This window comes from Pezoporus occidentalis, unplaced genomic scaffold (genome assembly GCF_034315485.1).
Source record: "Pezoporus occidentalis ecotype Australia unplaced genomic scaffold, CSIRO_AGI_Poc_V1 ctg45, whole genome shotgun sequence".
NCBI classification, from domain to species: Eukaryota; Metazoa; Chordata; class Aves; order Psittaciformes; family Psittacidae; genus Pezoporus; species Pezoporus occidentalis.
In genome coordinates, this window is record NW_026915780.1 from 4,387,293 (window position 1) to 4,406,015 (window position 18,723).

Here is an 18,723-nt window from a genome sequence, read left to right on the forward strand (position 1 = left end):
AGGATACACCCAGTTTTATCCCACTGAGTATTTAAACTGCACTTTTTTTACTCACTTCAAACTCTGAGCAAAAATTCCATTGAGAACTCTGCCAAAAGTATGTCTGGGTTATAGATGGCTTGTATACATGGATGGAGGGAAGGCTGGAATTTCCCATGGTAAATCTGAACTCAGATTCTCCAAGATACAGGTGACCCAAGAGCATGGGGACATGCCCCAATCATCAGTGCATGTCCACTAAGGTGAGGTGATAATTCTTATGTTGCTAGTGCATAGAGGGCTGAGGAGACAAGTAGCCAAGGCCAGTTGTAGCCAAAGTCCAGCACACACCCAAGCTAAGACAAAGAGAAAAATGTCTTACAGCTCTTTTGGCAGGTACATTCTTCCTTCGGCTCTTCTGAATGCTTTAGGATCCCAGCAGAGGACTTCAGTCCAAAACTCTTGCAGGCTCCTCAGATGAGTGTCTCACATCTGGTCCAGCTCCTTTGCATCGGGTTTTTCATTAAGTACATGCAAGTGACAAAAAGAGGCCCCCAAAAAATCTTGTTTCCATCTTGTAGTGGAACAGATGATTGGTGAGTCATAAATAGAGGCAAGAAGCTGTGAGTGCTCTTCCAAAGACCTTTGGAAATACTGACAAAATGAGCCCAGGTACTGCAGAGGACAAGAGATGGGTGGGATGCATGAGCTCAGAGAAGAAAATGGATAAATTCCTTAGCTGAATTCTTTAGCTTAAAAGAGAAGAAAATATGAAAGATAATATATTCTTGACCCATTTCTTCTGCAAGACTACTGCCTCTTGCTTAGGACCTGAAAACACTTCTACAACAAAGAGAGTGATGTCTGTTTGCAAGCAATAGCTCAAGTCCACAATGAACAAGAAGCAAAGCTCGCAACTTGCAGCTGAAAGTATTAGTGTTATTTTAAGCTATCAAGCAAAAAGGGGTGGGGAGGTAAAGTTTTACAGGTCTGCTTTCTAAATAATCCAAATCATGATGAGGACTAGTAGCATGTGGAACACAAAATACTGCAGACACAACTGAATTGTTTGATATTAGTAATACACCAACACCAAATATGTACTTTGGGGGGCTTTGATGCTTGAATGCCAGTCAAATGGCAATTGTACATGAGGAGCCCTTACACAGAAAAGGAATAGAATGGGAAAGTTTTCAGATTATGATCAAAAAGTGCTGGTATGGAGTTAGGCAGCTAAAATACCACAGAGCTCTGAAAAAGAGGAGAGAAAATAGCACTATTGTTCTGCAAAACCACTCCATAATTCTGTTCATTAATTCTGAATAAGACTTTTTCCTCCCAATTAGCAAGTTAAAGATATTCTTTTTCAATCCTCAGGGTAGCTTATCTCCAAGCTTTCTCTAGTTCACAGCTTTTCAAGTGCAGTATACCTCTGCTTAGCAAATACTTCCAGCTCCTGTGGGTGGGAAGGAGGATGGACTCTCCGGGGCAGCAGTTGAGTTAATGATAAATCCCCAATTAATGACCTGCACTTTTCACACTAGCATATTCATGTTTTGCAGTGGAGGCATGATGACAGCATGTACTGTTGCTAGCATGACTCCTTTCTCCAGGGAAAGGATGGCAAACCTCACTGGGCAAATAACAGAAACTAGGGTTTATTTGAGTGTTCTCCTGAGCAGTCCACAGGCTGGTAAATGCATTGCCTTCGCTTTGGATCTCTGGGCTTTCAGCCTTGATCAAGCAGACATGCAATATCAAACTCTCTGATAACTCACATTTCATATCGTTTGAAGCGCCTGACACACTTAGCATTGAATCAGTGAAGCCTCCTCTGTGTTAAATGTTCAGCTTCTGATTATGAGCCTTTGCTGGACCAGGGCTGAATTGTTAAACAAAGCAGAAAGGATGTTTAGACAGACTGGATTTTGGGAATCTTTTGCGGGCTGCATAAAGCTGCAAGATCGTAGGAAGCTGGAATAGGGCGGAAGGACCTCTGAACACTCACTCATTTGAGTTGGAGAGGTGCCCACCCTGCGAGATATTTGTCTGAACCTTGCTTGAACTATTTCAGTTCTGTAGCATGGAGCCGGAGCTTCATAACAGCTTCCCTGCTGAGCCTCCAGTTCTTCCTTCTGGTCAGCTCAGAAATAGCAAGAGCCATGTCTTTCTCATGGTATTTTTAGCACATTTCCTGCAGGCAGGAAGCTCGAGGCTTGTGACAATGGTGAACGCTCAAAATTAAAAAGATATTAAGAATAAAGCTCCTAAACCCACAGAATCCTGGTGCTCGCTTGGGTTTCAGGCATTTTTCATTTAATCTTAGTCTTTAGCTCCCTAAATAGGCTCTTCCAAGAGTGGTTTGGGGGCAGGTAGAGAGGGGGAAGTGAAAAGGAGGGACTATGGTGTGTGCAAAGCGCCATCTTCACAATGGACAAGCAAAAGCTAAAACATTGTTTAGCAGCTGAAATCCTTGAGGAAGATGAGCAAAAGCTCATGGGAAGCACAGCAGGTGAAATGTGGGAAAGGGAGAGCCTGACAGCAGAGTGCGTGTGTTTTATGAGCTCCTTCAAAAACATGGATAATTCATTGCTTTTGCAAACTGGGCTCTGTCCTTAGATTTCTTCATCAATGGTGCATTTTCCAATGGGATTCCTGTGCTGCCCTGGGGTTTGTGTCTCCACTGTGAGCCCAAATGGCAGTCACAGCCCTGTTCCCAGGCAAAGCATACCTTCTGCATCCCTCCTTCCATCCCGGCAATTCCACTCTTGCTCTTTATGCTGTCTTTATGTTTATTGGTTTTCAATCCAGGCCTGGATTTGATTTTCTCAAATCTTAGAGATTTAATTGTTCTGTGAAGTTTTACTTCCTGATGCTTCAAACTGTTAAATACTCTGCTTTCAGGGTGCTTCTCAAGGGTACAACTGTTGGACATAGGGTGCATTTAAGGAAAGAAGAAAGCTCTGTTATGTGAATTCCCAAATCTTTTGCTTTTCAGGACTTCTGGGTATATCTGAAGAACCTCTGGTTGTTTTCTGTGTGCATTTGGCCAATTTTTGATCCCTTCACTGAAAGAGTTTTCCACTCGTTTGGGCTTTAAATGTATTAGCCACTTCTGACTCTTTAGTACTGTCTTAGAGCTAGACTTGGATCAACCATGCATTTAAGAATAAGAAAGTCCAGGAAAAAGAATAATTCAGTGCAAAGCAAACAAGCCAACTAAACTTCTTTTTAATGTGCTCTAGGAAATACAACCTGATTTCCTTTTCAGGGATGGGAAGTTTGACTTCAGGTTAATTGTAACCACGCAACTTCCGTTTGAAATTGCTGAGCAATAGCTCCAGGCACTACGGTGACTTCTATGCTTTATGAGAAGTGTTTGGTTTTATTCATTCCTCTTATTGTTTCATGCGAAATAATAAGAATAGATGTGATGTTAGAAAAAAGGTATACATGTCTGAACTTGCTGCTGGAGCAGACACCCCAGGTCTGCATAAAACAGAGACTTGCACTTTATAAAAGGTTTTAAAACCAAGCTGGATTGATTTTAGGTATTTCCTGTCACAGGCTCCCTATATAGGTCGAGTATTTAGCCCAGATGTGCAACCTGGACGAGGACTAGGCAGCAACTGAGAGCAGCCTGTGCAGTGTGACGGCTCACAGATAAACTCTGAAGCTCGAACAACCATTTCCACCTCCAGTGATGCTTCCTTGCAGAAGAATTACTGCTTCTAGAGGAGGAAAGATATTAATTGCAAGGGGTAGAAATACAATTAGGTGCTGGGTTATGATGGAAACCTCTGCTGAAGTGGTCAGGCCGTCTTTGAGGGTCTTCTTGATTGTGCATGGAGGCGTGTTTGCAGTTATGTGTGTTTCTACATGCAGAAGAGGCAAAGTTTAATGTCACTTCTGATCAGCAGCATATTCTTTGGGAAGATTTAAAATTGACTAAGATTATTTTTCCACAGAGCAGCAGGGGAGGAATGACTTTCAGAAAGATGATCCTGTTAACCAGGTCTCACTGCAGAATATGCTGTGAATAGAATATACAGGAGAATAGAATACTTCTACGTTCTGTTGGTAAATGGGTATTTCTACTTTTAATCATGAAAAAATGAAAGATGACATTCCAGCTCACAGCTAAGATGACTAATGACTGTCTGCTGCTCATACTACTTCATCACACTGGCTCTCAAGTTTGCTGGCGCACATCAAGAGCTCAGTCAGAAAGCTAAATGGGTAGAAAACAGCCTACTGTGAAATACAGAACTGAATAGAAAAGTGGTTCTATCTTCATCTCTGATTTATTTGTGTTAGACTTTGGACTGCTTCATCAAAGGAAGCTAATACAGCTGTTTCAGTATCATTTTCAGCGCATTTTCTGCCTTATAAAAAAGTGAAAGAAACATAGTTCAGACTATGCTTAACTTGATTAAAAGTTAAGTAATGTTAAGTACTACTGACCTGGAAGTGACTACATTTCTCAAGTGTAAATTTAGTACTTAGGAGTAGAGGTAACTATAGTAATGGGAATAAAATTTAATGGCTTGTCACTACTAATGAGAACTCCTTTACAATCTCTCAAGTTTTTCTTGCTCTATGTGTGTGGGCTTCGTGTGTGTGCTTAGGAGAGTGAAAACTGGGTCATTTCATAATAGTGCCATCCATCTCAGTGAAATCAGGAGTTTTTAGAGAGCTGCTGAAGTTGTTCATGCGTATTTCACCACTGAGTCTGATATAACCTCACGTGTGCAATTCTGATCCTCCTGATGGAGCATATACAGCCCCTTTCCTATGTCTTCCCACTTGGATACTTCCTTGTGCCACCTGGGATCCCTATTTTGCTCCAAAAATATGTCTCTACTCCAAAATCCTTAAAGCTGGCAAAATTCTTGGTAGATGTGTATTTCCAAGGCCCAGAGTTATGGACTTTTTCCAGGTTATTTATGTGTAAGGAATTTCATGACCCTGCTGTCACTCTGTACAACTGCAAAGTGAATGTGCTATACCTCACTATGGATACATTTACTTCTGTATAAAGTTACTACTATAGCTTTCATAGAGAGGGAGGAAAATAATTGCACCATGAGCCAATTTTATACTCATATAACGGGTTTTATGCAGTTTTACTATTCTTAGTAAAATACACTCAAATGGGGTTGTTAATGTGGTTAAACTTTAGCATTTTTAAGATATCTCCTTTATTGAGACAGGGATGTACCTTAAGAAAGTAGCTATTTTCTGTCTTGATTTTGTACTTGTTAATGGTATTTGAAGTTTCAGTGCTCATTTCTAATGGCCACATTTCATTTTCTCATTGTAGAATCTTTGGTCTTGCAGAATATTGCAGTGATTTGATGTTTTAAGCTATTTCTGGCATGAAGACATTGGACAGATATGCGTTTCTAATGGTAATTTTAGTCCTATACCCAGCCATTGTGCAAGTGGTCTGTCTCAAGGTTTTTCTCCATTGTTTGGCTGAATCCACTTGTTTGGCTGTGGGAATAAAAAGGATGGTTCTCATTTTTGATGGCTGTACTGAGTTTTGTGGCTTTAGCTGGAATTACAGAAAGCCTTCATCCTGTGCTTCAGAAAAACATCAGAGGAGACGTGTTAAAATTAATAGCACAGAATTCAGCCTTAGTCAAAACTCATAATAAAAAGTACCATATCGATATGATATTTTTCAGGCTGAGGGTTTTTTTGTCCATTAAAGGTAATAATATGTCTCTTTCAGAATGACTACACATACTCCTTTGTAGAGAAAGCGGAGGACTTGTCAGGTTTGGATACAGATCAGAGGGTACCTTGTATCACGAGCATCTGGAAACCTTTCCTGGAGCTATGCCTACAGTGAATTCAGACTGCACTGAATGCAGCTTGTCCTCACATTCTTTCTTCTGTTAATGGCCTGGGAACCATGGCCAGGTTTGCAATATTATTCCCATCCTCATTCTTTCCCGTATCAGGTCAGCAAGGTGATGTTCCCATGGGCAGCAAGACAGGAATACTGGGTTGCTTGCATGCACCTCCCTTTCCTCTGCCTTTCTCTTCTCATAAAAAGGCATGGGAAAAGAGAAATTAAGGCAGTTTAAGGCATACAAGAGCTATGGACAGTGTTTCCACACCTATTGACCTGGGTTCAGCTGTAACATCCCTCTACCTGGAGGAGGCTGATGCCTGAGGCATGTATGGTTGTGGTTGCTTCTTCCTCCTGAGCAGGACCACAGGCAGCAAGAAACAGAGTCAGGAGTTAAAATGGGAGATGCTTCTTGTGCCTAAGCATGCTGACTTTGTGCATGTGGGATCAGGCTCCTGCATTGTCCACATCATAAATCAGATTGTCTCCTAAGCAGGCAACACAATGGCAGCAGTGGGCAGCTCAGGGAATGTGTATGGTATCTGGAGTCTGGATAAGCCTCATGAGTCTGAAAGGTTGGCCAGCAAACTCACAGAGAGCAGGCTTTCTGGAGCTTCCTGCTTCCAGCTGTGCCAGGAATAATAGAAGCTCTCCCTGCTAAGTGTGCTGTTTTGCTGTATCTAGAACCAGCCGCAACCCGGATTTGTGAGGGAGCAAAAATGTGAATAATAATGCAATAAAAAGTGCACTTTCTGAATCTCAGAAATGCTCGTTTTCATGTCAGACCTGACCTAAAGGATCAAGATAATTCTTAATTTATTCTTTATTTGCCTTTAATCCTTGCATTTTCCCTCAACCTTGGAAGGAGGAGCATAGACACTTTTACCCTTGCGTGGAGTCTGTACCCTGCAACTTTTCAAGTGATGGTTGTGCCCAGTCCTTCTCTCTGGTGCACTGTGTTTAGGTGGCATAATAGACAGCATGGAAGTGTTTGGTGTCTGCACCATGGGAGAGCACTTTCCCTGTCCAGGACTGGCCTTTTGCCATCAGGCAGGAGCTGTTTGCAACCTCTCTGTAACTCCCTCCATTCCTAAAGAGCTGGTTCAGTTTTTGAAGCATGGGTAGTACTCAAGACATGAAAGACCATGGCAGCAAATCTTCTGGTGAGAGCCTTAGCAGGGAAAGGAGTGTGTATACCTGGAAGACAAAGCAGTGCCTGGTGAGCAAGATAGGATTAAAAAGTATATCCTCACAGGCTAACAGGATATCAAAGCACAGCCCCTTGGCCCAGAAACAGCCCCAGAAAAGATGGATGCAAATAAGAGGCATATCTGATCATCAAACACAGCTCTGGATATCAAATGGGTAACATTCATGGGACTCTCACTTAGGCTTTTTCCTCACCTAGAGCCAATGAAAATGTGCCTGCTGACTCAAAGGAGCTTTGGGTCAGACCTCTGACAGAGCTGGGTTTTGTGGCTTCTAACCAAAAGTGTTTGTGGGTTTTGTTGGGGCTTTTTTCTTCAAATCTTCAACAGCAACCATAGGGTAAGCATATATTGCAATAAAATATTACTATAATAGAATAGCAATAATAATACTAAGATAATAGAATAGGAATAATAATATTAATATAATAGAATATTACTAATAATAGAAATAGCGTATGTTGCAGTGTTGTGATAAATACTGCCCTTCCTTCTGAGTGAAGTCCCCGACGTCTTAAACCCCTTGCAGTATTTACTACTTGTCCTAGAAAAATATACAGCTTTGATGCAGCATTAGAGAACAATTAATGTTGACTTAGGAGACAAAATTTTGGCATCTGTTTAATCTTTTATTTCATCTTTGATCTGAGAATATAATTCAGTATTTTGACTTCTATATAGGGGATTTGTTGTAAGTGCACATTGCTTGCTCTGTTCTTTTAGTGCCCTGGAAATGAGTTTGTAAGAAAAAGCAAATAAAAGCAAACTGTGTGTGCTTGAAGAACCTTCATCTGCCTGTACTGCTTCAGTTAATCTGGGGTGCATGGGGACTGGTGGCCTGAACTCAGGCCAGAAATGAAACCAGTATGTATTGATAGCAACACATCAGACATGAACAAAGTCAGAATACTGCTCAGACTGAAATCCATAGAGCTGTTTCCAGGGAAAAGCTGAGCCATACCACGTATGGAGTGTGACTCATGAACATCTGTGGAAATCTCACCCTTCCACAATTGCATTGTCAAAACAGCAAGTTTTAGCTAGACCGTGTTCCCCCCACAAATGTCCTAATACTGTAAATATAACAAACTATTTAGAAAATGGAGAACCTTGTTCTGTTTAATTCAGCCCCCACAAAGACTGTCACAGAACAGCAATGCAAAGGTGTTTTCAGCAAGCAGCATGGCAGCAGAAATATGCTTTTACTGTTATTTCGCCTTTCAGGTGCATTGCAATATTAAACTATTTTGCATACCTGTGACCTACGTATTACGTAAGACAAAGCAATTGGACTGATGGAGTTTCCTTTAAAAGTTTTGCTGTTGAAAGATGAATTATCAGCCACACTTTTCATAGGAAAAGCTCAAAAATAGATTTTAGGGGAGGATTTATTATATTGACTTCATTAAGAATTTTTGTCCAAGACTATAAATGTCAAAGAATACTATGAATAGTATAAAAAGCGTTAAAATCTTCATCCACCAGAGTATACGCTTAATCGTGTATAACTTAACTTGCCTATATCAGTAGCTTCACAGATTTGCATCTTCATCATTAGCTATACATTTGTGTTGCTTAAACAAGAGCTAAATTCTGCATCTACCCTGGGGTAACCCAGAAAAAGAAACAGGGAATCAAAACCTATAACTAAATCTGTCTTATTACATGGGATTTTGCCAGGGGAGATATCTGACCATATTTTGTGCTGGCAGGATATGTGTTGAGTCCCCAGAGAATAAGGTCTCCAATGAAGGGACAAGTTTATAGCCAAGCCTCATGAGCAAATGGTTTTAAAGAAAGAAGAAACTGGTATTAATTACAGTGATAGGTTGTTACTAGAAATAGAAGTAGCTCCTAGAGGACACCATTCTGGCACCTGCTTCCCTTCCCAAGTGACAGATCACCTCTGTTGCTGTAGATGCCTGTTAGCTACCATCATCCACTGACTTGGCCAAGCTCCAGTCACACTAAGGCCAAGATGTGCAACGTGGTTTTGACTCCCTAAACCGACCAGTGAGACATCCCTGCACATGGCAGGGGAGCTGGAACTGGATGATCTTAAGGTCCTTTCCAACCCAAACCATTCTATGATTCTATGACAATTTTTAATGACACTTCATTGTCTGTTGCTGCTGAACGCAGTGATAACTTGGGATGTGTCGTGTCACTGAAAATCATACTGGTAGTGTATAGTTTGGTGGAAATGCATTAGTTAAATTAGTTACACTGGAAGAGTGATAAGGTCTTCATATTTATCACAGTGATGTTCTGTTAATTTTGGTGGTGCAAGCTCAAGCCCCAAATGCAAGGCTACAGATAGCAACAGCAACAACAAAAAATCCTGGAACTAAGACCATTCTTTGCATAGAGAAAATTCTGTGTTACCTCACTGTCAGCTCTGCCTTGACCTCCTCTTGTCTTCTCTGAACTTCTGTATCTCTGCAGTGTAACATCCTTCCTCCCCAAAGAAATATTTTGAAGTGCAAGAGGATTCTTCTCTATTTAAAAATGACAAAGCTCTTGGAGCTAAAGCACATTTAGAATCGTCAAAAATGAATAGTCAGGGTACATTCTGCCTACAAATATCAAGGAGACTGTCAGACTACATAAGGCTGATATTTCTCCGTTTCTAGATTTGAGTATCACTGTGCATGAGACAAGCACAGACTTGCAGGAGTTGAGGAGGATTGTGAGTATGGCTCTTCAAAATATAACTGAAGAGGAAACATGATGCTTCTTTTCTTCTTTCCATTTGAGAAACTAACCATATTCCTAAATTGATGACAAATATTCTTTATTATTTAAAATCATTTGTCTGCTGTGCCTCCAAAAGAACAGTACAGACTGATTTCCTAAATGCATACTTATTAGATACAAGAACTAGAAAGACAATCTGTACTTATCTGACAATCTTTACTTAGACCAGATGAAAATAAAATAATTAATAATTAATAAAGATGAACAGAAGTGTTTTCCTTGCCCTGCTCATACATTTGTCTTCTACCTAGAGAATTAGTATGTTTTCTAAGAATGCCTGCTGATACAGCTTTATCATAAAGAACAGCTACAGAGCAGCTGTAATTACACCACAGGTGTAAGGACCACCAAGCTGGCTCTGCAGAAGGTGGGCTTTTTGACCACCATCTTCAGTGGAAGATGCTGCATCAGTAGGACACAGCCATTCTGAAGCTGAAACTGCTCCCACACCTGGGCTAATACCCTTGTACAGAGCCATGCTGAGACTGCAATTTGAGTTGATGCTGGCTTGAGAAGGGATAGCTTTAGATAGTGCTCTTAGTACAGGCAAAACCTAAATTATAACTGGTAAATTCAGATTTCAGAGGTAAGATTGTGACTGAAGTAATCTCAAATGTTTGCTCTTCCTGACTTCAAGGGAGAGGTGATTGCTAACAGTGTTGATGTGTCAGAAATGCTTTGCTGTCCTTAGCTCAGATGCAATCACCAGTCTGGCTAATAGATGCATAATTGAAAATAATGGGCCCTGAGATACAGCTATTTAACATAGCTAATGGGAAAGCAATTTTGAAATGGAAACCTCACAGTAACACTCTTCAAGATACAAATGTCATTAAGTCTAAATCCAAGCTCTGTGTCTTTTTAGGTCTTGGAATGAATTAACTAATTTGAACCAGACATCTTATTAATGGCATGTGAATACCTATTTGTGGTTGCAAATCACATATGAAATCATGTTTGGATACAGGCCAGAGTAAGAGAAATGTCCATACCTCAGGCTCTTCCCTGCATCTGCAAGCTTAATGCTTGCTTTTCAGTTGCTCTAAAACATAAATGCATTAGCTGCATTATGTTAGTAAGTTTTTATGTACATAGGATGTGGTTTGAAATGTCTTTGAAAGCCATACTTGAATTTCCTATATTTTATAATGATTGTGTTTTCAACCAGTTAAAAAAAAAAACCAAATAACTTGATCATTTCCAGTTGCATCTATGAGGTATGAACTGCCCTGATTATTTATGCTGCTTAATTTCTCTAGCTTCTGCAAGGGTTTTTCAAGTTAGCAGGGAGAATACAAAATCATTCAGGAAGTCTTACTGACTGTGTGGCAATTTTCATTGTTATAGCAAAGATTTCTTAAAGTTAAATAAAATGCATTAAAACAATACTTTATAAATGGTAGTCTTGATGAATGCCAGGAATCAGTTTCTTTTCATGTATGCTTTTCAAAAGCAGGTTGTCCTGGTTATCATAGAATCATAGGATAGTTAGGGTTGGAAAGGACCTTAAGATCATCCAGTTCCAACCCCCTGCCATGAGCAGGGACATCTCACACTAAACCATGTCAACTAAGGCTTTGTTCAACCTGGCCATGAACACCACCAGGGATGGAGAATTCACAACTTCCCTGGGCAACCCATTCCAGTGCCTCACCACCTTCACGGTAAAGAACTTCCTCCTTATATCCAATCTAAACTTCCCTTTTTTAAGTTTTAACCCCTTGTTTAAGTTTTATCCAATCTAAACTTCCCTTGTTTAAGTTTCAACCCCTGGGTTGACTGATACTGCTAAACCCAGGACAACCCCCTAGTAGCTTTAAGAAACAGGAGACACACACCCCAACAAAATAATTTAGCTGAAGTTAAAGTCACAGTATAACTCAGGACATTTTCTTTTCTGTAGTGAAATGACTTCAGCTGGGTTGTGTTGAGTAACTTGGAGTCAGTCAGATGAGGCTGTACTGAAAAACTTACCCCAAATATTTTTGTGCATTCCAGATTGATGTTTTGGTCTAATATGCTCCTGTTTTCATCCCTTTATAGATGCTGGAGTTCATATGCATGTGGAAAAAATTAGTATGCTTAATGTGTTAATAGTCAAATATTATGGCTATGAATAAAAGACATAATTTCATTTAAAAGCAAAATCAAAGGTCTTCTCTTGTGGAAAACAGCACAAATTCCATACATCAAAGCTACTGAAAACAATAGGCTGGATGACTCCAAGAATATCATTCCTGCGCGAAGCTGTGCACACAGAAACATCTAAAGGTCAATGGTCTTTCATGGAGAATCCTGCTGCTCTGTTCCTGGTTTGGGATGGTCACTGGAAAAAGAGGGGCTAAGGAATGCTTTCCATTAATTTTCAGTCAAGTACTGGAGCAAAATTCTTGATTTTTTCTTACCAAGTTAAAAGAAAATAAGGTCTTTATGTGATTTGGTATGTTTGTGAAGTTCCAGCTTCAAGTCTAGTTCACTTTAAGGGAAAGCAACTTAGGTGTTCTCCTACTAGTTTATATAAATAACAGTAAAAAGTAAAATCCTGGATACCATTGAACTGATGGTAAAGATCCTAATGATTTCAGCTAACGTATTGCAAGGCTTGACCACGCTGAGAAAAGACAGCATGTTGTTAACAATGCATTGCACAGTTTTCATCAAAGGTATCTATACTCCGTATCATAGGGCTCTTGCTTAATCTTAAAGCTCAATCTTCCTTTCATTGAAACTTCTGGTTAAATTGAGCATTTCATAATATTGGCCTGTTAATCTGATGCGTTCATAGACAATACAAATAATTCATCCTTGAAAAATAAAGAGCAGTCAGGCGTGTTTATCTGAGACCCATAGAACATTTTTGAGTCTATTATTAGGCTTCAGTTTCTCTAGAAACAGAGATAATACATACAAATACATGCAGGCAGATTTTCCAGCCTGTAAATACTCGTCTTGCAGTCTAAGACACCCTCCCTGAAATCCACAGGCAGCCCAAGAATATGCCAGTTTTATAGTCAATTAGTAACATTTCAGCCTGAATAAAACCAAACCCACTTCTCGTACATAGACTGCCAGGTGTAAGTCACTGCAGGTCACTTTGGACAGGGAGCTGGCAGGTTCACAAATGGTGCATGAAAACAGGTCTCCATGCTGGAGAGAGCAATGGAGCAGTGATGTGCTGGCTGTCCCCAGGGCAGCTCCACAGCCATTGCTTCTGTTCAATAGCAGAGAACAGGGTGTGAAAAACAATGTGGAAGAGACAGAGCTTTAGGGGATCCATTGCAGATGGATCTGCCTGTTCTCTTTGTTTCTACTCTTATTGACTCCTAGCAATACCTATAGGTCACTCCTCAGCCTTGTTAGGCAGAGTATAAAGATGGCATTAAATGATATTTTATGAGCCGAGTATATAAAAGCAGCTTGTTTTTCTTGCTTGGTGCAAGTACTTCTGAATAGCTTTTGCGTGCCTGGGAATGCTACACTCTTCACAGAGCAAAATACACCAAAGTGCAAAAGTGTTTGCGGGATTACACCATGAGATTGATTTCCAAACCTGTCTTGAGGTTCTTGTTAAAGAAAGGCAGGCGGTTCCCAGCTATGCAATATATTCCCAGTAGAGATCTGTCAGAGCCTGAAACTTCTTCCACTTGGAGTATGATGAAAGATGAAACACTCTCTAAGGAAATGCAATTAAAACAATCAGCCAATGAAACAAAAATCCAACAAATTATTCCTTCTTCTGGCTTCCCTTATACATCCTGTCTCTTCTCTGTTTTGGATAATTAGATTGAAAGCTCTTCAAAATGAGGAACTGTCTACATTTTGTCTCCTGTGTAAGGCTAAGATCATTGTTGGTGCTTTAGAAGATACTTAAATGTTTAGCATTTATCTTCACTGGCTCTGATGGAGACAGTTGGCCCTGGATTTATGCGACAATTCTCCTACGGATGAGCAAAGAAATACCAGGGTGAAATGGCAACACATAACATTTTTCCTGAGGGATTTTAGGTTATTATGTGCTAAGGAGGAACATATGAAATACCATACATTTTTGCCAGTTTGTACATAGCAATGCAAAACTACACCTGACAGACACAGCCAGGATGAGATTCTCAGGTACATATCCTCACAACATTTTGGTGAGTGATTAAACATATATATGTAAGTGACACACAAGCATAGAGCACAGGATTGGGCTCTTTACAAGCAGTCTTCCAGTACCTAAAGAGGCCTACAAGAAAACTAGAAAGGGATTTATTATAAGGGCAAGTAGAGGTAGCACAAGGGGTAATGGCTTCAGGGGTTTTAGATGGGATCTTAGGCAGAAGCTCTTCCCTGGGAGGGTGCTGAGGCGCTGGCACAGGGTGCCCAGAGAAGCTGTGGCTGCCCCATCCCTGGCAGTGTTCAAGGCCAGGTTGGACACAGGGGCTTGGAGCAAGCTGCTCTAGTGGAAGGGGTCCCTGCCTGTGGCAGGGGTTGGAGCTGGATGAGCTTTAAGGTCCCTTCCAACACGAACCAGGCTGGGATTGTGTGGTGTTATCCTATGAATTCTCCAGCAACTGCAGCACAAAAGAGATTTCAATCCCAGCTGTCAGGCAGGCAGTGAGAAGGGATGGATAGGGAGGGGTGGCCTGGGGATTGGAAATGTGGCCTGGGATCCATTGCTGGTGTTCAGCTTCTGTCTCTGTCACAGCCTGTTGTGCAAGTTACAATAATCCTCCCACATTTAACTGCAGAAAAAAATCTGTCCTCTATCCAAGCCCAGAAGTGGTAAAGACAGAGCAGTGCAAATCCTAGTCTAACCTAACCAGTACCTGATCTAAATAGTAAGTATGATGCTGCTTTCCACCTCTGCCCCACACAGACTTCCTATTCCAGCTCATACTGATTTCAGTCACTAAATCCTGCCCTGTTGTCCCACTGAGGTGCTCCCAAAGTGTTTCTCTGTGGTTTTGTTCACCTCCTGTGAAACCCTGAGATGGGTCTTCCCCACCTCACCATGCTGTTTTGAGGATAAATATACTAAGCACTATGAATCATAGAATCATAGAATAGTTAGGGTTGGAAAGGACCTTAAGATCATTTAGTTCCAACCCCTATGAGGGACTTACTTAAATACTGTGGTACTGGGGTCATTTTAGAGCAGGGGATATTTTTCTGATAATCATGAAGCAGACTCTTTCCAACTTCTTGTCTTCCAAAACCAGAGCTCCAGGCTGGCTCCAGCTGCTGGAGTAACATCTGCTTTTCTTTCTTCAAAGCTTTGCACAATTTGGAGCTGAGGTGGCCCCTGTTTCATAATTGCCCTCTTTGTCCTTAGTCAAGCAAGAGCGTGGCTGTCCCCAGTCCCAGACCTCTGGACCAGATGCTGTTGTGCAACATGTACTTGAAGTTTCCAAAACAGATTTTAATTGGAAACATAACTTCATACAGTAGCTTGGAATGAGTACGGGGGAGAATAATCAAAACAAGAGATGAAAAAGTAAATGCCAAAAGGGAAGAAAAATAAAAGGCCATTTTACTGGCATTTTGTACTGAAAGGCACTAGGCAGGAAATACTGTGCATATCCATGAAAACTGGAAGCATGTAGCAAGCAGTAATAACTGAGACCCTCAAAAAGCCAGAACCTCACCTGGTGTAAATCAGTAGAATCATAGAACCATAGAATAGGTAGGGTTGGAAAGGACCATCCAGTTCCAACTCCCTGCCCTGGGCAGGGACACCTCACACTAAACCATGGCACCCAAGACAAGGGTATTCCTTCATTGATTTTGTAAGACCTGCCATTCCTCGTTGACTCCAGTGATGCTGTGCTCATTTGTACCAGCCGAGGACTCCAGCCAGTTTGGCACAATTGAAATCCAGAAACTTTGAATACTTGTTCTGTTTCTTTTTTAACTAAGTTTTAATCAATCTTTTGTTTTGTAGATTGCCCTCCACTTGGACTAGAGACATTAAAAATTACTGACTTCCAGCTCCATGCCTCTACAGCAAAGCGGTATGGCCTTGGGGCCCACAGAGGAAGGCTTAATATTCAGGTAACATCCATTTTTTTTCTCCTAAGTGGGAGAATGGCTTAAGGTTGTACTGTTGTATAAAGAGAACCAATGGATGATTATTGGTTCTGACTACTTTGTCAGCTCATGTAATTCAAATGAAGGGGAAACACTGGAATTATAGGAGTGAATAAGGTTGATGGATAACCTGCAGATTCATGGGGCTTAGTTAGAAAAACTCCAACCTCAGTGTGCCGAGGGTGCAAATCCAAACAGACCTCTATGAGCAAGCAAAGGTGAAGGCAGCCCAGAGCTGCTCCCTTAGCAATCAGCCTGGAAGGAAGCTTACACAGCAAATTGCTTTTTTCGTTGTTTGCTAATGACAGTGGTTAATTAGAAGTGTGGTTTCAAGTGAAGCACTTGCCCCAAGGCAGTTTTTCAAAGGCAGTGATTGTACTACCAAAAATTGCTTCAGTTCAGAAGTCACTAGCAAGCAATCTAGTTTAGCTCCTTTTATTTAATATGAAAGATGTGCTTAGCTGCTTTGCAGGACCAAATTCTATTTCCCCCATTTCTTGTTTCTGTTTTCCACTCTATTAGTGCTGTTTTCAGAATGACAGTCTTTTCCAATGAGAAAAAAAGCTACTTTGCATAGTAAAACACAACATTTAAGGCTCAGAGTCATAAACAGGATACTAACACCAAATCAACAACAAAAAAATCTCTAAAGCTTTCTTAATCTATTACTTACCTGTTATTAGACCCTCCATTAGACTGTTTTGTTCTCCAGCTGAAAGGGTTTGCTAGTTAATGAACTAGGGGAGTTAGGCTGGGACTAGGAAGGATGAGCTCTAATCAGTAGAACAATTTCACGTGGTGCCTACTGCCATGTAATGGGGGGCAGCTGCTGGAAGGTGGGACTACTGTTGGTTAAAATCCCATTATGCAAGTGTTTCCCTTTGCTTCAGCGTCTTCCAGTGTCTCCGCTATGTGAGTTTGTCTATGGGGAATGGGGAACCTCTTCTTTTCTTCACTGCCTGTTTTAATCAGTTAATGTTAGTCAGAAAGCTGTTTTGCTATGCAGTTGCATGAGAAACAGCCAGCTGGAGGACTTCATATGGAACTTCTTTTGAGATCTGTGCAAGGTAGTTTGTGTCTTTACTTCATATTGTTTGCTAGGAATTAAACCTCATGGACACAAATCATGGTATGCAAATGATATTCAGGTTGGCTCTATAGGAATGTTTAATTATATTATTATTGTTTTTTGTTATATAGTGGCATAAGACCAAGGGCAGTGATGTGAGTCTCTGATTGTGGTCCCTTATTTTTCATGCTGGTGTTAAAGTTCAATTTACTTAAAGACAAGAATGACCCTACTGGTTCAGATCAGGAGTCCATCTAGTTGTGTGTCATGTCATCACCAGTAATGCTGCATTAAAATAAAGATGGGTAAAAGTCTTAACCATGAATGGTGTTTCCCCCAAAGATAATCCAGAGCCTCCAGTGAAGCCAGGGGTACAGCGTTTTGCAAACTGGGTTTTTATACTCTTCTCCATTCAAAATTCATGGGTCTCTTTTTCCTGTGAACAAAGGCTTTGCAATGTCATGCTTCTGCTTCATATAGATTTTGCGTCGTCATTTTCCTGAGCTGTACAAATTCTGCATGGATTGATTCTCCTTATTATCCAAAAGCTGCTTTTGCTCTTTCCTGGTATAGGGACTTTTTCTGGTATAGTCCTGATCCCAGGACTGTGTGAGGCTCATCTACAATGAACCCAACCACCTGGCTTATAGTCAAGTGACTTCTCTGGCTTACTTTTTTTTGTTTAAATGTAGCCCTTTTTATTTGCTGTGTCTTTAATAAAGATACTTAGCAATGCTTGAGTCAAAACCTTTTACCCTTACTGAAAGCTTATCTGTATGCTATCCATACAGTAATTCCCCCAAGCCCCTTGACCACTTAGTGTTACGATGACTAGCAGTGTTAAAAGTATGGGCTTGCGTTTATTTCTCTTTAGATAGTATTTCCTTTGGGGTCAGGTTAAAATTAGTAGGTAAAATCTGTTCAAAGCCACTTTGAATTCGCAGATTTCTTCCCCGTCACTCGGAGTTTAGGGCTTAATTTTATTTTGTGTAAAGAGTTCTGAATTTCAGTCTCAAAATTTTTACATTTAGAATTTAAGTATTTAGAATTCTAGTGTTTAAAAAGATATATGCTTATAACTGAGAATAAGTGCTATGGAGGACTGATGCGTCAGGTGTGCAACCAGGTCCCTGGTGGCTTCTGTTTGTTTAGAAGGGTGGTTGCGGTGTGCTGGGCAAAGACAAAAGGCACTGGTATTTAGGCAGCTGTGTTTTCATGCTCTTTAATACTACACATGAAGTAAACACTCTGCCCAAGTCAGACTCGGAGAGGCTGATGTGCCTCTGAAGTTTCACCAGAGCGCTATGCTATGTGTCTGGTGATTAGCAGTTTTATGGGCTGGTGGCCTGCTCTGGGTATAACCACAGAGCCATCCCAGTATTCATATGTCTGGAAGAAACCATTGTGCTTCTTCCTGAAATAAGACAAAATCTGCTGTCTGCCCAGCATTATCATCTGCTGCAAAGTCAGCTGAGGAGCTTAGGGCTCACCCCAGGTAACTGGCACTACCCCAATGCACAGGGAATTTGTAGAATAATGAAATTTTTCAAAGGCCTTTGAGGGTTAGTTTTTTCTGATTAGACTATTTGAAGTGTATAGCATTAATCAGTCGGTTTACGCTTTATTCCAAAGAAGGACAAGCTTATCAGGGCTGGATAAGACCTTCTGGGAGCTGTACCTCTTGTGACCTCACGTTGTGTGGGACCTGATTTTGCTTCTGGTCCTGTGTGAGCGTGGTGATTAAGCTGGGAGCTCTGGCAGGCAGGAGCAATGAGATC

General features: G+C 40.9%; 1 protein-coding gene across 1 annotated transcript in view; it reads left to right on the forward strand.

Annotated features, from left to right (window-relative positions):
• Positions 1-18,723, forward strand: part of CPXM2 (carboxypeptidase X, M14 family member 2) — an 80,607-nt gene that overhangs the window by 11,394 nt on the left and 50,490 nt on the right. Inside the window, exon 2 of the mRNA XM_062635209.1 lies at positions 15,731-15,840. Within this exon, the coding sequence (XP_062491193.1) occupies positions 15,731-15,840 (110 nt within the window). The remainder of the gene's footprint in view (positions 1-15,730; positions 15,841-18,723) is intronic.